Source organism: Chaetodon auriga, chromosome 8, assembly GCF_051107435.1.
Source record: "Chaetodon auriga isolate fChaAug3 chromosome 8, fChaAug3.hap1, whole genome shotgun sequence".
NCBI lineage: Eukaryota > Metazoa > Chordata > Actinopteri > Chaetodontiformes > Chaetodontidae > Chaetodon > Chaetodon auriga.
In genome coordinates, this window is record NC_135081.1 from 17320749 (window position 1) to 17346374 (window position 25626).

General features: G+C 44.5%; 1 protein-coding gene across 1 annotated transcript in view; it reads right to left on the minus strand.

Annotated features, from left to right (window-relative positions):
• itga8 (integrin, alpha 8) overlaps window positions 1-25626 on the minus strand; it is a 37427-nt gene that overhangs the window by 9141 nt on the left and 2660 nt on the right. Inside the window, exons 3-21 of the mRNA XM_076738148.1 lie at window positions 24969-25069; window positions 24673-24796; window positions 22998-23059; window positions 22546-22591; window positions 20499-20624; window positions 20284-20328; window positions 18916-18959; window positions 17285-17341; window positions 17029-17081; window positions 16731-16936; window positions 13617-13814; window positions 9166-9211; window positions 8887-8994; window positions 5438-5493; window positions 4849-5006; window positions 4598-4729; window positions 3564-3631; window positions 2900-3047; window positions 2143-2235 (exon numbers count right to left, since the gene is read on the minus strand). Of these exons, the coding sequence (XP_076594263.1) occupies window positions 2143-2235; window positions 2900-3047; window positions 3564-3631; window positions 4598-4729; window positions 4849-5006; window positions 5438-5493; window positions 8887-8994; window positions 9166-9211; window positions 13617-13814; window positions 16731-16936; window positions 17029-17081; window positions 17285-17341; window positions 18916-18959; window positions 20284-20328; window positions 20499-20624; window positions 22546-22591; window positions 22998-23059; window positions 24673-24796; window positions 24969-25069 (1871 nt within the window). The remainder of the gene's footprint in view (window positions 1-2142; window positions 2236-2899; window positions 3048-3563; window positions 3632-4597; window positions 4730-4848; window positions 5007-5437; window positions 5494-8886; window positions 8995-9165; window positions 9212-13616; window positions 13815-16730; window positions 16937-17028; window positions 17082-17284; window positions 17342-18915; window positions 18960-20283; window positions 20329-20498; window positions 20625-22545; window positions 22592-22997; window positions 23060-24672; window positions 24797-24968; window positions 25070-25626) is intronic.

The following is a 25626-nucleotide window of genomic DNA, read 5'->3' on the forward strand; positions in this document are numbered from 1 at the left end:
GCGCATTGAACCACATTTTGGCAAAACAATGCTTTTGGAACAATGCTGACAGAAGTGGTTTATGCTGAAGCGGCGGTTTGAGAAGTTTCGGAAAGAATTATAACACTTTTTGTCAGCCATGCAAAGTTGTCACTATTGGTCTCCACTGGTAACAAATAACAATTCAGCTGAGCACTGAGGCTAAAGAGAGAAGAAACTAGAAGCTTTTAACAGCCACTGCAGGACTTAAAGGTGCAACGTGTACGAATTGGCCACCTGTCGAAGGTCACTGTAAACAGCATATCACCAGAGAAACCAATAACTGCTGCTTACTAATCTCTTTGCTGTAGTTATTTGACGATGTAGCAGGCAGATAGTGGCCCTATTGGCTGACTGGAGTCTGCCTAGACTGAGAGCTCGGAGCACAAAGGGATTATTGCTGTTTACAGCACGAGCAACTGAACCGGGCTCAGCGGCCTGCCATTGAATACAGCCGGATCAGGATCAAATAAAGCCTCAGAGACAGGAGGAAGCCAGTTTAATGACAGGGAAAACAGTGCAGAGGTGATCAGCGGCTCCGACCGTAACGATGTAGACACAGGCCGGCACAGGAGAGACATGAAATGGTAGAAGAGTGAGAGTGTGGTCGGGCATCACACAGTGATTTTCACATCTAACTCTGTGAATTAAGGGTTTGTTTTGTGATTTATGGAACAGTGGAAAGACAATGACAGTTCAGGGTTCTATTTTATTATCGCCCAGCTGAAACTACAGGGGGTTATACTTTTGGACTATCACCTCTTTCGGTACAAAGCGGTATTACAAGACAGGGCGGCCCAGGGCTAGCTGGTTAGCATGCTAATAGCAGATATCACTGCGACACAATACACACACGTCTTTGCCACAATGTAAAAACTGTCAAGTCAAAATTGGTCATTTTGACTTGACAAAGGTGCAACTGTAATTGAAACATGCCCATTTAATTAAATGTTGGCGTACATTATTCTTCGCATCTCTGCTCATTTCCAGCAACTTGCATGCATTGTGCATAAACAACTAATTTTGTAGTTTCCGGTTACATTTTGCTTGGAATGCAAACACTAAAGTTTTGTGAAACAGGAACACACTATGATCATATCATCACAGTGGGACTGTACTTAAAGTCGACAGATGATTATTTGAATCATTGCCTTAATATAATCATTCATTATTGAATGTGAACAAAGCTTTGGCAAAATATGCTGAATTCTGCTTAATGCCATCAAGGCTCACTGGACTAAAATGAAGACAGAAAGAGAAGGAAAGGTGCTGAAAGAGATGCAGGCAGGCAGGCAGCCAGACACATGTGCTGAAGCCAAAACCAGATTTCCTTCAGGCATCTACCTCCTACACTGATCACCCCGCTCCGTGAGGCACTACAGCTGCGTCATGTGGCACAAGGAATGAACTCCAGCGATGAGGACTATTTAGTTGCACAATATGACTAGAGTCTGCATGGGGTATGTGGAGGTATGTTCTGCATAAGCTCACGGATTCCTGAATGTCCGACGGGGCAAAGGGAGAGTTAAATATAGGAAACATCTGGACGGCTGGGGAGCATGCACGCGCACACGCACGTGCGCGCACACACGTCTTGTTTGGCTCTGCTCCCCCAACAGTGAAACATGACCACATAATAGATTTATCAGTAAGCTGTGTGTCACCTCCAGAGCTCAAACGCACCTCTGTGCTGGCCTTGACACCTTTAGAAAAACCCTACACTCACGGTGATACACACTTGATTACATACACACACTGGAGCACAAGTGAGATGCTTTGTGGTGCACATGCGTACACCGGTGTGATAGAATTTCATGTAGGAAGGGACCGCTCTTTACTTTACAAAGCCTTGGCTTCCTGCATGTGTCAGCCATCCAAGAGCTAAATGGATTATTACTACCTGCTGCACACACATACTCACACGGACATTGAGTGTGAAGTATAGCCAAGGGAGTCAGAGTGTGTGGAATGAGGGTCAAGGCGATGATCAGCAATCATTGGAAACCATCAATCAGTGAGAATTAAAGCTGAGGCGTAACAGTTGCAGCTCCTTAGCGTGGACATTTGAAAGGGATGTTTTAGTGCAAAGTGTGTGTTTTTGTGCTTTTGCGTGTTAAAACTCACCTCTGTCCCAGCCACCATTGGGTTCCCGAGGTCACACACCACCATTCTGGACTCATTCACCATCTTGTACTCGCAATTTAGCTGAGACGGGGACTGGATAAGAGATGAGAGGAGAAAGATAAAGAGAGGAAAAGAAGTACATTGAGTGAGATGATGACGCAAAAGTGGATGAGAGTGACAAATAGGGAGCACTGGGTGTCAAGAGGGGGAAGAGGAGAACAACGGAGGGAAGTATAACCATCAAAGGGGGCAGGGAGCAAGGGAGTGACAAAGAGAAGGAGGGAGGGAAAGACGAAGGCAGGAAAGGAAGAGTGATGAATGCTCTGACAGTAACAACCTCATCAATCAAACAGCCCCATTACACACTCATTAGCGCACACATACGTGCAAACACACACACGCACACACACACACACAGCAGTTGACCCTATCCATTTCCGTGGTCACTAATGTAGCTTGTAAATCATAATAGGGGCTTTTGGGCTGCTGCCTGTAAAGCATACCCTGCTGATAGCCTGGCTTTAATCACTCCAAACAAACACACATCACAAAGACACAACAGGATGTGATGTCGTACTGTAACTGCAGCCTCCAATTGCTCACTTCCTCTTCTCGTATGATCACTTGGCACATGCTTCAATTGTGACGAGACTCAATCCTATATGTCTATTATCAGTGTCCATCCTACTGACATGAAACAACCTGATTTCAGACAAATGTGCATGCGGTGTGTGTGTGTAAGCGTGCATTTATTTACCTCCACCCTGCGCTTCACTCCAATATAGTCAGCCTCTGGAGGTATCTGTGTGTGGAGCTCTGTCTCGTAGGCTCCCTCTCCTCGGTTCACCGCAGTGATGGTCAACGTGACCAGATTGTCGTCTCCAATCACCAGCTCTGATTGGTCCCTGTGTGTGTGTGTTTGTGTGTGTTTCATTGAAAAAAGAGCACAGTGTGCAGAGAGATTATTTCGGCCATGAGATAAAGCACTTTGCTGCAGTTACAAACAAGAATCTCCGACTCCTAACTTGTGTTGTAATTTCTAGGATTGGTTCATGTGCAACAGACTCTGCTGCATGGAATGCAATACCCCTGACCCCGATAATAACCCCAACAATGTGTGCGTGTGTACGTGTGTGTGTCAGTCAGAAGAGGGTGACAGGATGTTTGTGTAACGCTGCCATGGAGATATCGTACAGCTGGAAACACTATAGAGAGGAGGCTAATTCACATTCACACACACACCACATGGTAAATGGAAGTATAATGTGAGCAACTTCAGTGTAAACTTTGCTCATTGTGTGAGAAATAACAGACATACTTTCTTTGGTTTGGCCGTGTGTGCATGTGTGTCTGTGTTTGGCTGTGTGAAGTGTTGAGTGTTTACAGGTTGAGGTCAGAGGGTGTGGCCATGTCAGTCTTACATGCTGGCAGAGAGCTGGAGGTCGGGGATACAAATGTTGTCGTCACCGCAGTCCAGGAGAATGTAGGCCTGAGAGAAAGAGGGGCACAGAGAGGGGGGACTGTCATGAGAACAATTTCAAGGTAAACTAGACCTCATCAGGAAACCAACAACAGAAATAAAACTAACAGGGACACACCAGGATGCAGGTGTTTGCATACAGACACATAACATGCACACTGGACTACTGCTATCCATGTCTTGGGCAGAAGAGTAAGTTTGGATTTGATGTGCGAAGCTTTGGGCTGCGGTTTGGTTTGGTCATTTTAAAATGTAATGTAATAAAAATGTTCTCTGTCTCTCTTTCTATGGTTACTCTAATGGTCTGCATCTGTGGGTGTTATGTGTCCCAATTAAGACATGCAATGGCCAGCATTAAAAGAAAGTACAGCCTAACAAGTTAATGCTAAGTGGTGAGAAAATAAGCAAAGGCTCGATCAAAGTGAGACTTCTTCAGTGTATGATGCATCAGCGTGCATGAACACAGTTTAGAAGCGGAATCAAAAATTAAGAAATGGCTCGCTGTACATGAGAAACTCAGCTCTGACAAAACTTCTTGGTACTTATTTAGACACTTTCTGCAAGTGGGCGAGTAGACAATGTGTTTCACATATTCTTCATCAGGCTTGCTTGACAAATAAATAGTTTTAAGGTAGTCTGGAGGTGAGTTTTTGGTGTGCAGCGAACCCTTTCTTCGTTTTTTATCCTTTGGCCTTGCCTATGTTTGACTGACCAGCACCTGGATCACACAGCTGTGTATCTGGTCTATCATGTGAAAAGGGTGAAGTATACCATCAGCTTGAATATGGGCCATATTTTGGTAGTATTTGCTCAGAGTTTGGCTTAGTCTAGCAGAGTTAATCACATATTTTCCTCAAGTGACTTTAGAAAGTGCCCAGCATGTGACAATCCTTTAACAGAGGAAAGATGGGAGGACAAACATGCAATAGATGTACAACACAACAATTCCGCTTACACTACAGTTTATATACTCACATGCTCTTGAAGGAAGGTGCTGCTGTAGTGGTTGAGGACTGGTGGGAGGTTTTGGCCATGAGAGGGTGGAGCCAAGCTGTAGTTCAGAGCCAGTGAGATAGGGGTCAATTTGTCCCTGAACTCATCGTCCTCCTGAGAGAGCAGCAGAAAGTTTAAATAGTAAACTGAACAGTCAGATAGTCATCTGTAAGATACACAACGTCATGCAAAGCTCATACATTAGAGTCTGTATATATGAGTGATTTGCTCACTTTCAGGTAAATGGTGTAGCTCAGGCATGCACGTGCGCGGTTGTGACCCAAAGTTAGGAGGCCTGTGCGCTGAGGCTGCTGGGTGTCCAGGAACAAAACTCTCCTCACTCCGCCTCTGGTGCCTTTCAACCAATCCAGCTGCAGCTCTGCTCTCAGGTCTGCACAGATGGTTAAAGGTGGAGATGGATGGAGAAGTGAAAGAAAAAGCATGACAATAAAAGTGAGCAAGGCAATCCAGCAAATCAGACACTCCTTGTTAAATCCCAATGGTCCATGGTCTCTTTATGCGTGTAACTTACAATTAGTTATGAAGTAAGGAGCCATTTGTAGGCGTTTTATTCTACAGAGCATCATTAGACAGTGGAAACAATGTACTTTACACCTCCGCTGTCTGTGTCTCTTGACCCGAGTCTTGTCTCCACCCTCCCTCAGGCTGCATTAGTTCTCCATTCTGATCAGTGTGGCAGAGCAGCGGTTTCACAGCAGGAAACTGATGTACAACAGAGCTGGCTCTGACTCCGGTCCCACCCTCTGTGCTTTTCCCTTCTTCCCCCTCCCTCACTCCACCACACTGTGCACAGCTGCTTACCTACAGAGCTGGGGATCCCCACTCCGCTCACTGCTGCACACACCTCCACCTTCAGACTAGAGGAAGACAATATTGGGAAGAGACAGACAAAAGAGCGTGAGATGATTGTTACCATATTGTGCATGATCAACACATTATTGAGACACCAGATGTCTATTGACCCACATCCACAGTGACAAGTGAACAAAATGCATGGGTGCTTAACACTGTACCCACTCCTGATACTGTAATATATAAATGACACTGTGCTGTCTCAAAAGACTGGACAAGAAGACAAGAAGGAGTATTTAATTATCTTTACTGTGATTTCTCTTGTAGGTTACATTTACATGAATTTTGAACAACTGAATGAACAATTCTGAAAATATGACTCGGTAAATTGTGTGAATTGGGATTATGTGATCATATGATTTAATTCATTCATTGCCAATGTTTTGACTACACTCTCCCCTCATACGTGTATGCATGCTGAAATCAAAGAGAACGAACTATACAAATACACCGTCCATGAGCAAGGCACTTATTCCTTCCTGCACTCCAGGGGGCAGTAGGAAATACCGCTGAGGGCCGTGCGAGACCCTCAATTAGAGACAAAGACATGGGAGACTGGGAAACATTTGTGCATTTCCTCTATTTACTGTGTAAGCGTATGAATGTATGTGTGTGTTATCACCTCTTTAATCAGGAACAGGAAAGCAAGTCCCACACGGGGAGCTCTGCGCTGTTAATGTCCACTAATCTGAGGGATTTTACAGATTTAATGCTCCTGATTCTACGCTGAAGACTCAGCAGTATTAGGCATGAGGTCAACGAGCTCATGTGATTATTGTTTGTTTGGTTCCAGTTCACAAACCCTCCCATCCAAAACGCAGATGTTGTGGATGCTCGTGTGTTTGTTAATAATTAGGATCCCCATTAGATGACACAGTGATGATGAGCTAGTTTCCCTGCGCTCTAAATGTGTGTGATGCAGATGTGGGTTTATGTGAAATAAAATGCAGGTTTCTATTTTGAAAATTGCTCCCTTAAGTCATTTCTGACCTCTCCAGGTGCTTCCATGGGTGTTTAATATGTGTTGCATGTAAGGGTTTGTGTGTTTTCGGGTGGGTGTGCTCAAGTGTGACTCTAATAAGCACTGTGTGTCAAACCTAAGTGTATGTAGAGCAGAAATGACCCCCTCTTTACTGACAGCAGCTTTTGGCTCTTGGTTAGTCATTACTGTATGTAATTTTCCACAAAATGCATCTGTGCCCCACCACCCTACGCACCACCAGCCGGCAATCCCTGCACACATGCACACATAAATCCCCTCCCCAACAACCCCGGGTCTGCTTAATGAGTAAGAATGTCCAATTTAAGACTGGTCATTAAGTAGCTGTCCCTCCTTTTGCACCACTCCTTCATCCTCCCATCTAGCCCCACTTTGTGCCAGTCATGTATCACCATTACAATCGAGTCACACAGTCCTTGAAAAACCCAGAAAGTCACTTAAAACTGCAATAACTGAATTTTTAACTGACATTTCTTACGTCTTAAGTTGGTATGGCGATGATGTTGGTATAGAGTTGCCAGTTTACTGGAGAGAAAACCAACCTTTGCTTTTGCTTTTGCTTTTTTTTGGTCATTACTGGCTACCATCTTTGCTTGGATTTAGACAAAGAAGCACAACTCTGCTCTCTGTAAAACGGCCTAAGATGCCCCAAAAATACTTAAAATGAGAAAAAAAAAAGGTTTTTCAAAGATTACCAGATTATCATTTTTCCAAAAATCAGATGCTTAACCCCATGACTCAAATCCAATGTTAATACATGAGGCGCAAAAGCTGGGGCTACCTCCCACAGCAGGGAAATAACTAAAACGTCCAAAAATCTTCACTGCTCTGAAACACAAGAACCTCAGACATCCTTGAATTCTCCGAGCTGCTGTTTGAGTCTATGCATATGTGCGGGTCCTATGTCCTATCTGATTCCATACCTCCGACCAAAACTTTATGGCAGTTTATTTAAATAAGCTGAGTTTTGTTTTGACAGAATTCCACAGTTTAGTGCTCGCCGTCAGTCCGACCCAAACCCTCTTCCCTTTTCACTCACTGCCAACACTCACACACCGCTACGAACACGCAGACACCATGATGGCAGCTAGCCGAGTACACTTCGCCCGTCCAAATAGTCCTACAGCAGTTCCAGCCCCAATAAGTTAAGACCAACAACAGACTGTGGCGAAACAGCAGGAGCCTTTACCCCCACCCCCCCACCCCCCCACCCCTTTAGTTCCCCTTGACTAAACTCACCCCAAGACTGTTCAAAGCCAGCCTGCAACCCACAAGAACAATAACATAATCAAAATAGAATTATACAGTATCAAATTAATTGCAGAGTTCCATAAATCTGACTTTCCAGGTTATACGAGAATGCTTTTTCAGTGTGCTTCGAAATTATTGCATTAGACACACAGACAAACAGACCATGGCTGATGGCAGACATCTTGAGCACAGGGGTGAAATATTTGTCACATCTGTCAGGCTGCGTGTGATTTGTGAATGTGTATACTTTATACTGCATACCATTTTACCATACAGTATAAGCAGGGAGATTTCTGGTACAGCTCTGGGGTTCAGTGCAGCAGAGGGTCTCATTACTCTCATGTTTGTTTAAGACTTCGTTTAATTCACCTGCGCACACTCCGAATTCCAAACAACACATGAATTGTAAAAGTATCTGGAGTGTTAACACTGGAGAAGTTTTAACTATTAACTATGCTCAAAGATTTCACTTTTCATTTTTGGGCTAGACTTCGAGTGGGGTGTTGATGGATGCTATTGTCCCACAATGCAATGCCGAACAGAAGTGGAGAAGCGACACACAGCTGGAAAAAATTACAGAAAGTTGTGGACTGTGGTGAAGAGCTAGAGGAACATTTTAGAAAACAAAAAAAAAATCTACTTTAAATTCTTTGGGAAAACATTTTTCTTGCTTAATTGTTAGTGGCGTTTCAAAGTCTGCATGTGTCGGTATTTTTATTTGTTTATTTATTTATTTTTCCTTTATTCAACTGTAGAAAAGTCTCATTGAGATTAAAATGTCTGTTTCAAGAGAGATCAGGCTAACGGGGCTACAGCAAGGCATCAACAGGCTAATGCAACTGTCACATCCTACAAAAGAGTAGAGACGATATCAAGCCTAAAATAAGGTAAAAGGTGCTTTCCAGATCCATTAAAACTGAACTGAATTCACCAATTGTAATGGGCCCAAATGTGCTCTAATTGCAAAACAAACAGAGGCCATATTGGTCGTGATTTCTACACATATAGGCCTATGTACACAGGCAAGGAGGAACCAGACCGAGGAGAGATTTATATATAAAAGTCAACCATTTGTCGGGTTTATGTGGAACAGTTTAAAGTGTTAATATTTAGTATGAAATTGAGATAAAAGATCATTTCTTCTTACCAGGTAACCATAATATCTGTTTGAGGCAGGTGACACTGTCGGTCATCAGGGTTCAGGACTCTGGGAGTCAAGATCATCTCAGCTTCCACAGACACTACAGCTCGAGACCTACACACACACACACACACACACACACACACACACACACACACACACACACACACACATGCATGCATGATACAATCTGACATAAGAAAACTTGAAAGTGTCTAAAAAGAAAAGCAGGAAAAGTGACAAACGTGGGATAAAAACGTGATAGAATGCCTTGTGCACTCTTACCTGTACACCGCCACCTCGCCTGAGCCGAACGCCCCCACGATCAGATCTGCAGAAAGAGAGAGACAGACAGAGAGAGAGAGGGAGAGAGACAGTGAGAGAGGGAGAGAGAGGGAGAGACAGACAGAAAGAGAGAGACAGACAGAGAGGGAGAGAGAGACGGAAAATAAATAGCTTCAAAGAATGCCACAGATGGGACTGATTTCAAGGTCTCCAGCAATCTTCATCGAACGCAGGCTTCTCACATTTACTACACACACACACACACACACACACGCACGCACACGCACACGCACACACACACACACACACTGCAGCACAGCGTTGACTTTCTGATATCGCCATGCTTTTTCATTCTTATCGTTTCACACATGACCTGGTTCAGAATAAATTCATAAACACAACATGCATCATTGTGAGTTCATTGTGTACATACAGTGTGTGTGTGTGTGTGTGTGTGTGTGTGTTAGTATATGTGTGTATGTGCTGTGAGACAGGGACCCCATGCTGCATTCCAGTGCCATTAGAAAGCTCACATCGCTCCAATCACATTTTGCTAAACAACATTTCCCAACAGCCTGCGCAGGAATGGCTCCTAATTGTAAGCAGCAGCAGATCTCATCTATATTAGATGTTTTATTTGTTTTCATGGGTTTTGTGATGAACACACACACTTTTAATTGGCTCTCAGAGTTTAAAATAGAGCCTGTATTTAATGGATGCGGTTAGGGGACACATACCATTGAAAGCCACGCACACACACACACGTAGATGCAGACACACACATACACACACGAGTGCTGATTAAAACAATGTGAGACTGAAGAGAGGCACTTAATGGATACAAGCCACCACTGCCAGATACAGCAAAACTAAGTTGTGTGAAACTGAGAAAGACAGAATAACCTCATGCTGCTCAGTGAGACAACTGGGCCTGAACTAACAAGCAGTTTCATTAGCAATTAATCTATTACTTTTTTTTATGATCAAATGTTTGGCCTATAAAGTCAGAGAATAGTGAAGAATGCCAATTTGCCAGACTTCCAAAACTAAACGGAAAAGCACCTAATACTCACATTTGAGAGCTGGTGAATGTTTGATATTTTAATTGATTAGCAACTATCAGTGAATACTTGTGGCTTGCTGCAGGCAAGATTGGACGAAGCTGGCGGAAGTGCACTCTTGTAGACTTTGCTTGTCATGTGCTCTGTCCGTCCTCTCCTGCATTTTTAAGAAGAAGGGGACTAATTGAATCTGAGAGAGGCACATCTGTTTCTGCCTTTGGCTGCAGTCACTGAGTCCCCCTGAAACCACAACATTAAACATTTAAGCCCTGTCCCTCTTCCCCTGGGGTGTGCTCTGTCGCTATGTGTGTGTGTGTGTCTGTGTGCACTGTATCAAAAAGCCTGCCACGACAAAGGACCTAAAGATGTGGGTTTTGTGGGGCAGTTGGAGAGGTATGGAAAAGGGGCGAAAAGCGCAGGAGGAGGAAGGGGGGATAGCGCACTTGGCCTTTAAACCGCAATCTGTGAAAGCCATTAGAAGCAAGGTGTGTTTTCAGCAGATGGGGAGACACAGAGACGGACCGCCTCACTCCCAGTCCAAATTCCTCTGTCCATCCCAAAGTCCAACTCCACTCCTGCCATAGGTGTGTGTTTTTTCGACACAGTGGTTGTCTGTACTCCTTATCCTGACTCTTTTGTTTGCTCTCAAAACCGCTACATGACATGAGACTGATTTGAGGACCGGGCACCTCTGGGGTTAAGTGCGTGTGAGATTGTGCGCATGGCTGCACCGAGGGCTAAATCAAATAACGGCCCACTTTCCTTTTCATGTCAATCCCATTTCCGTACACACAGGAAGGCTTGAGTGCCACTGTTGATTTGAGGTTAGTGTGTATGTGTGTGCGTGTGTGTAGAGACACACTGAATCCTACCAGCACACATAATGGGCTGAGACACCGGTGCATAGACTCCACTCATTGATGGCAGGTCGAGGTGCAGGTATAGTGTTGGTAACTGAGCTGCTTTAGCTGTTGGTGTCCATCCTGGGCTGTGAAAACACAACCTCCATCCAGAGTTTAGACGGACTGTCAAGCTGTCACTGGCTGCCTGCTCTGACTGCCTGCTTGGCTGCAGGGGACTGGCCTCGATGATGAAGTGTCAAAGGTCAATGGCACTCAGTGGAAAAGGAGGGAGTTTTGACAGAGAAATGAAGGATTTCTTAATCCTTGGATGCATGTGTGGGATTTCAAGACTATTCAGCTTCAACTTGCAGATTTTAGTACTGATAAGTATATTTTTCACACTGCACACGGGAGGAATTGAATTTTAGAGATTGGGAGGATTTTCTCAGAATTGACTAATATGGCAGATTTTACATGAAGGTCCATTTGGGGTATAAAATCATAATACTGAGGGAAGAAGAAGCTTTTAAAAAGTTGCTCAAATACAACAAAAAGGTACAAATTTTGTCTACTTTTACTTATTTCAACCTGAAAGTACACGTAGAACAGACTGAAACAAAGACACTCACTAAATATATGTGCAGACATGCAGCCCTATAATAAATTTTACACCTACTTACCAAGCAAATGAGCGACTTAATGACCCCTCACCACCGCACACATCCAAATCACCGACCCTGACATGCCTCTGTGTCTGTAACTCTCTCAGCAAGTCACTGTGATTGACAGGTAAAACACTGTCAGTTCTGACCTTTGACCCCTCTGCTGAAACTGAAATGCACCTTGAGGAAATCTGACCCCCTCCTGATACACAGCTACCCCTACCCTGAACTCCAGCCTTCAGCCTAAGCCACACTCCGCTTCTCGGTGCTGCTTCTGTGTCAAGCTCACAACCACAGATGGCCAAGTTTCATTCTGAGCAGTAGACCTTAAGTGTGGGCTCTTCATTTTTGTTCATCTGCTGCCTCCGTTGTCTCACTTTGTCTCTTTCATTTAGTGTCCCACTGTAAGCTATCAAATAAAAACACAAATACGTGACATAATCTTTCAGAAAAAGGCCATGAAAGCACCTTCCTTCCTTCTCTCTGTGCTCCTGCAGTAGACTAATGACATTTAACGTTGATGGGAGCATATGGCGGCTCTGGCAGGCCTCCCTGACGCCTGTGCAGTCCTCTCATAATGCTGATCAAACATCTAGGCTCCTTTGAACAGTGTGACTTTACTGCTGTGATAACGACAGTCACTGTGTGAGTGTGTGCGTGAGTGTGTGTGTGCACATTTTGCTTCCGCCAGCCAGCTCTCTAATGACAGACGACACAAGTGCTGCACCATTTGTGTGTGTGCATGTTTATGTGGCGTGTGTGTGTTGGCTGAAAGCACTGCCACCCATGAGTCTCTACTCCACTTCCTCCTCCCAGACGGCCTCCACCAGCCTAAATTTCAACCTGTAACCCCTAAGTGTGTATTTACTGTACAATGTTTTTAATCCGGAATCCCTGATTTGCAGTGGGTCTGCACAGGGTCTCGCTTTGACCTGGAGCCTGGCACACACTCAACACACACTCTCAAGCAGCCGGTGAAACTGATCACAAGCAACACATGTGAACTAGTGTGTACTCCTGTGTGTGTATTTCTCTTGATATCCTGTTTGTGCAATGAAGAAATCTGTTATTATAGCCGAATGAAAAGGAAAAAGGGGAGAGGGAGTGGGGGCAAAGAAAAGAAAAGGTAAAACTAAACAAATTCTCCTTTTCAGCCTAATCTGTGGAAGCACAAAGCCAGAGTAATGCTGAGAGCAGAGTGGCTCTAAATTAGGGAGAAAATGAGGTAGTAAAACAGTGGTTTTATAGACCTGCTTTGCTTCAAATGGATTTTGTTTCTGAACTGAAAACTCATGTATATAAACAGTTTCGCACTCGTAGAAAAAAATCCTCTCCTTTTCAGGTCTCATATGATTGAAGTGAGGTTTCTAATGTGCTTTGTAAAGTCAGAAGGTGGAGGTGTCTGGTAGAGTAAGTAGGTGCCACATAAAGTCGAAGCTGCTTGCACGTAATTTGATTGAATCCTGCTTTGTCTGCTCTCAGTTTTAGGGATTTGGGCTGAGGGATTCTGGCAGAGTGAACATGCGGATAATGTATTATAATACTGCTTTCTTTCTCTCAATCTTATGTTTTCTCTCCTTTTTCAGCACTGTAAATCCCTAAAGAATGGATGCGGGAGCAGTTCATTGGCACTTCTCCCTATACCCCCTTCCTCTGACTGATGACTTTACCAGAGAAGAGGAGGAAAGCAATACAGGAGAACACGGGGATGGTAGTCGAGGGGTGCATGGGGGAACCATGAAATGTGGAGGTCAACAATGAAGAGGTAATGAGAGGAGCTGGAGGGAAAGTGGAGAAGTGAAGGAATGCAAGTTGGAGAAAGAATTTTGATTATAACATGGGGAACTGAGCAGAGAAGGACTGACTTGTTGAGTGCGATTATTTACCAGGATACTGATTGTTGTCCAGATCCTGGCCTCCTCTCAGAGTGAATCCATATCCAGGCAAGCTGCCCCTGGGGGTCCAGGCTGCTCTCAGCTCTTGGCTCAGCATCAGGCCTTGCGTGGATACATCCCTGTTCCCGTTAAAGATCAATACCCTGCCTCCACGTTCCTCACCTCCGAACGGACAGCCTACTGCCACGTCTAAGGGATGACAAACAGACACACACACACACGAATGGTTTAGACATCAGCAGGGTTAAGGCCCCTCTGAGACTGAAGCAGAGGAAAACATACAGGTAGAAGGAAAGAGAGAAGGAAAAGTGCTTGACTTTCATTTTACCTGCACTGGGGGACCATGACAGCACAGTCACTTAACTCTTTCTTTGATTTCCATTTGTTTTGCTCATCTTTTAATTTTGTCTCTCCTCTATATTCCTTTTTTGGGTGCAAATGGACATGACAACAAGCCTGTTTTGGTCTTAAGAGAACAGCTAGCCATTTCAGAAAATAAGCTTATTTGATCAAGACCACTCTCATGTTTGTCCATTAAACATTAAGCTGTATCCAGCAGCTGGTTAGGTCCATACACAAAGAAAAAGTAACAAGTGTCCACAACTGACAGCTCTGCAAGGCTTTATGCTAAATGCTAACATCAGTATGCTAACATGCTCATATCCATATGTTTGGATGGACGGATGTGAGGGTGGTATTGTCTTTCTCATCTAATTCTTGGTGGCAAAGTGAATTTTCCCAAAATGTTGACCTATAACTTCACAGCCTCTGAAAACCCTCAGGCTGATTTTTTAAGTAATTCTCTATACCCTTAAACATTAGTCTAATAACTAAATAAAAACAATCAAAGACAGTGTTTGGATGTTTTGTTTTTAGTTCAGAGACTAATTACTTCATCAGGAACATGTAGGAGTGGTCTGATCACATTTGATTGACAATGGTCTGGCAAAACGAGGAAACATCCCCCTCATCAGGTCAAATGGTTCCCTGATTAGTGCACCAAAGTATCCAACACCATGTTTTCCAATGGTCCATGTCAGCCCAGTTTGAGAAGCACAAAAAAGCTAACAACTACAGAAAAATCTGTCAACTGAAATAATCAGATCTACCCCTGCATGTACCCCTCCACACATACATGAAAACAGAGGTATAACGAGTAACATACTACAAGCACCTGTCCCGATATGACAAGTCATAGATTCTTTTACCACACCATACAATACGTTTCTTAGTGTTTACCCCTAACCCCTTAATGTCCACACAATGCACTGTCCTGCATGAAAGTATCCTTCAGTATTGAAACTGTCCAAACACCTCTAGACATCCTGTTTGTCTCCGGACCCCCTCTCTCTCAGCCTAAACAAGTAGTTCCACATGAAGTAGATTGTGGGGTAGAGAGGATAAATGCAACCATGTGTGTATGCAAGTGTATACATGTTTTTGTGTGTGAGAATGTGTGTCTGCGAGTCTGTATGTCTATGCGTGGGTATGTGCGCAGAACTGAATAGCTAGCTGTGTAAAAAAAATAAAAAACACTTTAAAGAAAGTGTTCAAATAATGTGAAAGTCACTCATGGGCATTGCTCAACAGCATCCCACACAATGCAGACATCCACAGCAAAATGTGGAACACCCACGGTGATCACTGAGACCAAAACTATAGGAGATTGTTACTCACAGACAGAAAGAGGCCGACACCGTGTGAGCGACGGTGACAGAGAGTCAGCGTTGGTTAATAACAATGAAAAAGAGCCACATGGTAAATTAAATTAGCTAAATTAGCTAAATTGTTTCAGCTGACACTCAACAAAGCTATGGAGTTTAGAGGAAATGAGTATGTTTCTGTTTTTATGAGGAACTTTGCAAACGGAGTGATGATGTCTGCAGACAGAGGAGGGATCTGTCAGTGATTACGCACATATAATCACACGGGGGCACAGGTATGCTTGAATACAGACGTTTGACATTAGCAAAAATAAGCTGCTGAAAACCCTGATCACAGTGGTTCCATGGTGACTCCATAGCATAATGCCAAATAATGAAATCATGAACAGACATGGACTCTCTGTACGTCACTGCATCTGGCAGAGGCTCCATCTCCTCTCAGGCCACATCACCATCCCTCAGAGACTGTCACATCCTGACCGACAGCCTGATGTGATTTACGCTTCTGCCCAGAGAAAGCTTCAGTATTGAGCCAGTGCTTATTGATCCGATGGTTAAAGGGTTTAAAGAGGTGGAACATGCATTAACACAAACTGTCCATGAATAAATAAAACACAAATTAGTGGGACCGACATCATACGAGGGCCATATGTGCATCAGTTCATGCATTTTTAAGGCTGTAGGCCTTAGCTTCATGTAGCATTTGGGCTGCAGGCTGCATGGTTTTGTGTGTGAGTGTGTGTGTGTGTGTGTGTGTGTGCATGTGTGTTTGTTTTTATCCAATCAATGTGTGGATAAAACAAACACATAGAAGAGGAATGAACTCAGGGCTGCAGGACAGAAACTCCCAGATGATTTTATCTTAGTGCACATCTGGTGAGTTAAAAATAACTCCAATACACACAGACACAGACACAGACACACACACACACATACACACACACACACACACACACACACACACACACACACACACACACACACACACACACACACACACACGGCCTTAACACTTATCATCACAGGAGGAAACAACTTCACAGAGACAACCTTTCATCGCCACACTTCCTGATTGGCTGAGGAGCTTTATGTTATCTCAAGAAGTAGCATCTGATAGGATTTCCTCAGTCAGAGACAAAACAGTCCAAGAGGGACGGGAAACAGAAAAAGATTTGTCTTTGTCTGTCATCAGGTTTACCTGAAAGCACCAGCCCCATATCGGCAGACAAGCACAAGGGAAAGAGGCTTATGCACTGCCACACAAAACATATGACAGGATTTTATTAAATTTTCTCATCTCTATATTTGTCTCCATCTCCTTCTGTCTTTGTTGTCTCTCTCATTTTGCACGTTTTTGCTCCTCAGATGAATTTCATCTGGATCAATTTCCTTTTTATCTTTTCTTCTCCCTTTCTTTCTGTCTTTCATCATCTCATCATACCATTGTATCCATCCTGGTTGATGTCTCCCAGGGGTGCTATAGCTGTGCCGAAGCGCCCAAAGGTGTGCGTGCCGGTGAGGGCAACAGGTTTGGAAAAAGAGAGCGGGGCCATCTGCAGGTACAGGTACACCCTCCCCACCTCTCTGGGTTTGCTCTCCATCTCTCTCTCCATATAGAGAGGCGCTCCAACCAGCACATCGTCAGTCCTGGGGACATAAGATATGGTTTCAGTGTCCCATGAAAGAAAGAGCCAGAGTGACTGCATGTGTCTAGAGTGACAGGGAAATGTTCGACTTACCCATCTCCATTCAAGTCAGTGACAGCCACCGAGTAGCCAAAGTAGGAGGCCATCTGCGTGACAGACAAGGAAGGAACATGAGTATTTTTGAACATAAATCCAATATGGTTAGACGATTTTCATCTAATGTCATTTCCATCCATCCCCATTCAAACTGAATTAATTCAAAAATGGAAAAAGAAATCCATATCAGCTGGTGCCCATGGCACAGCAGTTTATATGCAGCCCTACAATGTTACTGGGTTGTTGCCCCTACCTGTTCCCCCGTAAAGTTCTGGATGAAGGTCAAATTGGTGGAGTTGATCATTGCCACCTTAAACAAGCAGACAGTCTGTCAGATACAATACAGCATGACATACAACACCAGACTTTGTCCTTGTAGCACTCCTGGAGCAAACATGGTCAAGTAGTCTGACAAGCATGCACATGAAGAAAAAAAGTCGAAACCGCATAAAAAAAAAGCTTTTATTCGACTGAAATCCCTTTCTTTCCCCTGCCCTCCCCCCACCATCATCATCATCTGTGCGCCTTTACCATTTCCCCCCTCATCTTTCTCTCCTTCCCCCCATCCTAACCCCGGTCGTGGGGAGCGACGGAGGGGGGAGGCTGAGAATTCCTTCATAAGACCTAAAATAACAACCACATGGAGACAGCCGGGGGCTACACGCACACACACACACACACATGCAGGAGGACACACGTTGACCCAATCACAGATGTCTTAAAGACAGACTAAACGGGTAAAGACTTACAGACAGATGAGAACATGTAAATGCAAACATCGAGTGCGAGCGTTCTGAGTTGTCAGATTTGTCACAGAAGAAACCGGATCAGGGCTGACAGCCGCTCCAGTGCCAGGACTCTAACATGGCCAACCTGCACCCCTCATAACGCTCCCACTGAGAGTTATACAAGCCCCCTCATCTATGACACTCACAGTGCACTGTCTGTACACGAAGGAGCATTCTCGCATCAGTTACAATGTCCAGACATAAACTGCTGCAGTGTGTGTGTGTGTGTGTGTGTGTGTGTGTGTAGGAGTGCGCACAGTGCGATGAGACTTGAGGTTGCACTGCAGGTTAGGGTTAGGGGTCGCGAGTGTGTGGAGAAGGGTTAGTGGGGTTAGGTGGGGTCACCGCCCTCCACATGCAGCGGAAGCCATGTGTCATTAGGGAGGATTGACATAGCCAGCCCTGAGGACATGTTCCCATAAGAGAACACTAGACACACCACCGGCTATGCAGAGATGCACATACAGTATTTGTTGTTGCTACGTAGATGCAAATATTCATGTGTACAGAGAAAGCTGTGATCCTATATGAAACACTAAAAGCAGATGAATCTGGAGGACTTTGTTGTGTGTTTGCGTTTGCACATAAAAGCCTGTACAAACTCTCTGATCCCTCTTATGGCACACAGAACATAGACTGGCACGCTTCTTCATCTTGACAAGAAATGTCAGGTTTATAAACAGCATAGAGATGGGCGACAAAGTAAAAGAAAAACAAGATGTTTCACTACAGGCCAGCAAAACAGTTTCAAAATCTCTAGAAATACACTCGGTGGATGAACACCATCCTTCCAACATATACATATTATTTAATTTGGTGTTTTGATGATGGTGGTGGTCTAAAATCTCCCATTGGTGTTCAGCTGGGTCGAGATCTGGTGGCCATAGCATTATATTTCACATCATTTTCATACTCATCAAACCATTCAGTGACCATTGATCCATGTGATGAGGCATCTGCTTTCATTAAGCTTTGATTCAGGTTTTTTCTTTAATTTGTCACCATGCTGTTTGCTGCTGCATGACCAAAGAAACGGCTTCTTCAGGAAACCTAGCACCAAAACCTATCCTGTTGTCGAATTTTGTGCCATACTCACATATCCAAAGTTCTGTGCTCCTCTTGGGACTCCAGCTATCAGCTCTGGGAAGCACAAAAACAAAAACTGAAATTAGCATGTCAGTCTGAGAGAGACTTATAGAGGGAGAGAGAGAGGGCTCAACAGAGGTTTCTCTTATAGACCCAAACCCTAAAATCCCCTACCCAGCCCACCCTGTCAGGAGGGCAGAGTGTCGCTGAGAACACATTGAGAGATTGGGTGCTCAAGGCTCTGCTTTCGTATTGATTGATGAGTGCGGTGCCGTGAACTTATTGGGACAATCTGAAGAACCCACCCAGAGAGACAGAGAAGACAGAGTCCCCCCTTCCTGCCCTCCAGCTCTACCCAAAAGACTCAACCACGAGCCTATAAACCAGGACTTCCCAGCTCCATCTTCACTCAGTACTCCCAGTTACGACTGGTTCTCCAGTCTGAAGAGGGTGTGGGGGGAACAAGACCACAACAAGTTTCGTACCACAACACAACACATCAACAGGCATGTGTAACCTCTTAAAGCTCACTTTAAGACTCTCTGACATGTGTTGCGCTTGAGGGGGTTCAAGGCCTTTGTGGGGTTGGTATGGGGGTATGTAAATGCGAGGCTGTCCCGTAAAGATCCCACTAAATGCTGATTAGCAAAGAGACTCCGATAGACGGGAAATTATGAATGGGAAGCAGAAGTGGCATTGGGGGAGCAGGGTCTCATGCTTGTGTTTGATGAGAAAGCAATAAAAAAAAGTGGTTTAGAAAATGATGTGGCATGACTGTGGCAGGACAAATATGTATCCATTTGCGCTCATTAAAACACATATTTTCTTTCACATATAAAAATATGTGCGCATTTATGTTGAAATTGCTTGCATTTTGCATTTGCTGACAAATGGCTGATGGCATGGGAATGAACATCAGCAGCACCTGAAGCTCACAAAGAGATGTGAATCAATATTCTTAATGAAATGATGCTGTGTGGCGTGCCTGTATGTCTTTCTACCAAATCGTTAAGTGCAGAAAAGTCTCGAGACCTATTTGAGATCTGAGGAGGTCTGCTGAGTCTCCCGCTAATCATTCTAATCAGTCAATATGGAGGAGAGGAAATCTCTTTATCAGTGGTCCCTGAAGTCCTGTCCCCTCAGGGTCGCGACCCAGACGCACAGAGACAGTTCTCATTACTGCTTCGGAGTTCAGACCAAGACACTGTCACACAGCTGTCCGCTCCTTATCGCTCACCCTGCAACACCTTCACAGTGGTCCAGCCATCCAGCCGTAGACTGCTGAGGCGGTGTTGCAGGGTGCCTGCTGATGTTTGTTAGTGAGGGATTCCTTTGGTGCTGCGTGTGGTTAGTTGTAATGAATTGTTGGCTTTCTCACCTTGTTCAGAGTCTCCTGTAAACTCTCCCACCGCCACAGAGTAACCTAGAGAGAGAAATCAGTTGCACATATGGGTGAAATTAACTCTGTAGTCTACGCAAAGCTCCGTGTAAACTGCCTGAGATGTATGTGATGTGATAAATTATTATTTAGATCAACAAGGTTGTCACTGCGTGTGTGTGTGTGTGTGTGTTTGTTTTGTAGATGCATGTTACCAAGGTAGCTGTCATCGTGTGTGTCCTCAGCAGCTCTGGTGTGTTTCTCTCCTGGAACCCGTCTCAGCACTGCCTTCAAAGAGTAGCCGTTCAGTATCTCGGCTATCCCTGCTGTCATTACCTGACCTGCACACACACAGGAATAAATAGATAGAGAAAAACAAACACTCGTGGTAAGAGAGTCACATCTGTTCATGGACAGGGCTTTCAGCTCAGACCTCATGAAGGGAGCATTGCCGCCCTCTGCTATAGAAACCTGCTGGAGCTGAACCGCCTGCTCCACGTGAAGGATGCACACAGCCGACACATGGAGGTCTTCCCTGAGCAAAGCTAAAACACATCGTTGGCAGAGGAATAGCTGGAAAATGCCCCTTTAAAAACCCTCAAGAAACTGCTTGGCCTCTCTACAGCGACGATCCTGAATTATAGGTGAGCGCACACAAACAACACCCTTCCTCTGCTGTTGAACAAGAGGTCAAACAAACAGATGATTTTATCTACAGCCGCCCTCAACCTTCCATAAATCCTGCTTAATGTGCGTGTGTATGTACTGACAGGGAGGGAAATGTGTCCTCTTAACCCTACCTCCAACTCACCCCCCCTCCCCCCTCCAGGCCCCTCTTCTTCTCCCTCACACTGCACTGAGTTTATCCCCCAGAATAACATATCACTATATCAACTCATTATTAAACCTCTGTCTGATTAATGAGACACCGTGTTACAGACTGTTAACACAGATGCATAAGTCACTGCAGCTAATTTGAAATGTCCTCTAAACGCAGAGATAACAAGACTGTATATAAAAGACGTTTTTTTAAGATGACTCAGGCTGAAGGCTGAAGATAATCGTTGTATATTAGAGGCCATAAAATCCAGGCTGAGTGCTTTTATAAACATTCAGAGGAAGTGTTTTAACTGGAGGCAGCCAGCCTTGCCACACTGAGGGCACAGAGAGGGAGCAGTCCATTAGGCTGTCTGTGATACCTATCGAATACGGTCCTGTATGCCGGAGCATTCATTATTTAACCATATGCAATAACAGCAGCTATGCCAAACAACAACTCCAAATCATACAAATCTGTGCAGCCGTTATGAAATATCCACCACTGACCTCTTTCTAAAAACACACTCTCTCTTGCCGCATCTGTCTTTTCAAAAATGAAACAAATGAAGTGCTGTGGTGTTACAGGCGAGCAGTCGCAAAGAAAGAAGAGAGAAATTAGTTTGTGCAACTAAGTGCAACTGATCAGTGACTCCCTACGAACAGCTGCAGAACTCCTGAAAATCTGGACAACACGCACACGCTCTCACACACCTGGAGCCGGGGGAGTATTGCAACACTTCAGCAGCTGAACTCTGACACGCTCTAGCTGTGTCTATACCAATTAGGACACTTCATCCCTCTGCTTAGACTAGCCCTGCATATCCAGCAAGCTAGCTGACCTCAGTGCTGCTTTTATCAAGAAGATCCATCTTTCTTCTTCTTTCTGTCTGACTTACTCCCTCACTCCTCATCTTTCTCCCCCCCCCCCGCAGCTGCACCGTGTTTCTATCGTCTCCTGAACAATCATCACTCCCGCTGTCCTCCCCGCTCTTTAAATTCTCCACACCTTTCCTCTGTCCTTCTCAACCCTGTAGCCAACCCTCGAGCCTCTTCCTCTCCCTCTGAAACTTTTCTAAGCCCCTCTGCGCTTTGTCACGGGGCACAGGGGCAGTTCCTCCACACTCCATTACCCCCTGATCAGGTCATTACAGAGCCCAAACACCAACTTCCTGTTCTCTGACATGGCATGGCATGAAGTAAAGGAGCGAGGGAGGGGCAAAGTTAAGGAAGGCGGCAAAGAAAGAGAAAGAGACACAATTCTTTCCACCTTCTCCTACGTAAGACTCTGTAATGAAATTGCAGATTTGGCAAGCGTGTGTGTACGTGGGCTGATCTGACTGTTAAACTCATCTCCATTCTTTCATTTGAACACCTTCCCATCGATGAAATCATTGCGAGAGAGCAGAGACCAAATACAGGTTTACATACTGTTGCTGCAGTTACCTTGCCAGTAAAAGCTTCCAGGTCCTCCTACCACCAGCAGTCCTTCCTGGAATAAATGCAATTGGTTAGGGTTAGCCATGAAATTCGTCAGTGAGAGTGTGTGTTTGAGTGAGACTAGAGGCGTATATAACATGTGAGGCCATGTTGGTGTGTGTTCATATATGAATCCCGCTGTCATGCATGTTGACGTCCTGTGGAGAATGACAGCTTCCTGTACAGGAGGGTAGAGTTGGACTATGAGACAGAGGCCAAAGTTCACATTGACTACACATTGAAAGAATGTGTATGTGTGTGTTTGTTTGGTCTATTGTGTTCAGAGGCGATGGGTCACATCAGGAGTGGAGGCTCCTCTGGGGACAGATGCATTCTCATCTTCCCAGTGTCCATAAATCTCTACTGGGAGTCTCGCGTTTGAAGAGACCTCTCTGTACAATTGCTGCTGCAATCTTTACCTTGGTGAAATCCACGCTGAAGCCAGCCTGGCAGAACCCCTGACCCTCTGGGTCTGGATCATCTGAAATTCACACAAACGGTAAAACACGTCATTCAAACACTAGAACCAGCATCTTAGCTGTGAAAGGAATCCATGTTATGCAACAAAGCACTCAACTAACTTTGCAGAGAGCATTACTGCTATCAGATGAAACAATTTTACAGCTACGAAAATGAAGAAAATGAAGACCATTACAAAAAATGTGAAACCACTGAGGTGTGTTTCTGTTTAAATTACTGCATCAAACTGTGCATGAACACGCGAAACTTATGTGCACATTGCAAAATGTTCTCCGTTTCAGAGGCACCATGAGGTGAAGCTTAATGACGCGTAACTACACACGTGCATATATAAACAAAGTGTGAGTTATAGTAGGAGTCTGAGTGGACGTGGATTCACGTTAAGATGAGGCACAAAGGCTGCTGGAGGCAGCGAAAATCGGACTTAGACACACGACGAAGAAATACTGCCTCTGCCCCAAGAACTGTGCAGCATTATTCCCCCCTTGAGAACAATTGAGTTTACAATGTGATTATTCTAGTCTTGATTAGTCAGAATTGACATAAACAACGAAACAGAGATCTTTAACAACTTTGAACCAATTACCAGAGGGAGTGTAAGAACGAATTTGTGTGTATGTGTGTGAACAGAGGGGGATTTTTTAGGCAGAGTGGATGATGAGGGCTGTGTTTGATCTGCTGTTTACGATGTGCCACCCGATAGCCTCCATTTCTCCTTATCACACTGCTGGTGCCTCATATCGCTGTACAGGGTGAGAGGGGTCGCAGGCAGAAAGTGGGAGAGGAAGAAAGAAAACTAGAGATTAAGGGGGGGAGGCAGGGGGGCAGGAAAATCCCATGAATCCCATTTACAGAACTGATGACAGAAAGAGGAGGACCAGAGAGAGAAACAGATAGTGTGGGAGAGACACATTATCAGGTTTCTGTGGCAACTTTTAAAACATCAGGCGAGGTAATAATACACAGGGAGAGCCAGAAAAAACTCTGCTTTGAAGTCAGTTCAAGCAAATTACAAAAATATACACTTTTTCATCTGCAGATTATCTCAGCTTTGGAGAATACAATACAGTACATGGAATTTTGCTTGTGAAAATATTGAGAAATGACTTGAAAATGCTTATTAAACTGTTTTCATTGAGACTTTTTCTTGAGTAGTTTCAGTAAATTGTTCACAGTGGATTATTCTGAGTAACAGGCAGAATTAATTCTCTAGATTAACTTTTGCGGTGTCACCAACAAAATTACATTCAGCTCAACTGTAATGGGTTGGAGGCAAATATATCAAAACCTGGACAAATAAAACTATCTGAATGGCTAGATACTGCCCGAGTGTGTGTGTGTGTGTGTGTGTGTGTGTGTGTGAGTGATTTGGGTGAACTGACCCTTTAAACTTGAGGCCTAGATATTAGTTTTTATAAAAAAATCAGTCCACCGTCTTGTCACAAACTACACTGATGGAGGATACATTCATAGATATTTTGAAATAAAAAGAAAACACAATTTGTGTTCATACTGACAGCAGAGAGAGAGGGAAAAAAAACAAAGAAGGGAGGGTTGGAAGGCAGTAAAAGGGAGATGGAGACAGTTGGAGACAGGGCTGCAGGGGTGACTCACTGGTCCTGCAGGGTGAGTACTCTGCGTAGGCGCTGAAGTTCTGGACGGCCACATAGCAGGTCCCCACGGGGTCCTTCTCCCCGCTCACCTTCACTGTGCGCCAGTGGTAGAGAGGAGCGCATGCCTACGCAATGAACAACCCCGATTCAGACTCATTTAGAGAAATACTGATCTAGATGGCAACTAAAAACACTTTAAACAAAAGAAGAGGGCCAAAATGTGTGTGTAACCTATAGCTTTTAAGCATGTATGATGAAACAGGGGGTCCATGTTTGATATTAACTGACATAACTCACCACCACTTTCCCTTTGTGTGTCCTGACTGATGCTCCAAACCACTGGTGCGACTTAAACTCCAAAGGTTCTCGGGTGCCATTTACCTTTATCATTCTGTTATCTGGAGAGACACAGAGAGCACGGGGAATGGCAGAGACATTTCATAATGGTGCCTGTAAAAACTGATATTGACTGTGGTAATGTGGCTCCAGGCCTGCAGCTCAGCCTGTGTGAATGGAAAGCATTTGTCCTTGATGAGCAGAAGAACAAACAGTGACGTCTTAAACAGGCCTGTAACAAACATCAAAACACCATTTGCCTCCCAGAAACAGACATTTGTCAGGATGCTGGAGGCTTTCTTTCAGTCAAAGCTTTTCCTATAAAATGCAATAACACTTAAGCCTGAGCCTCCACACACACATACACACACAGACATGGGCCCAAACACACACACACACACAAACCTGTGCGTGCACATTATGAGCATTTCCCAGCCGACTCACAATAAAGTGTCAGATTTGTTGCGAGCGTATGTGTGCATGTGTGTCTTTGCTCTGTTGTGGGTATTTTCCAGTGTTATCAAAGACCAGCTGGGTCTCTTTAGAGCTGTGCAGACCCCTCCTCATTAAACACCTCCCTTTGGCACATGCACACACACTCAAACAGGCACATACAGGC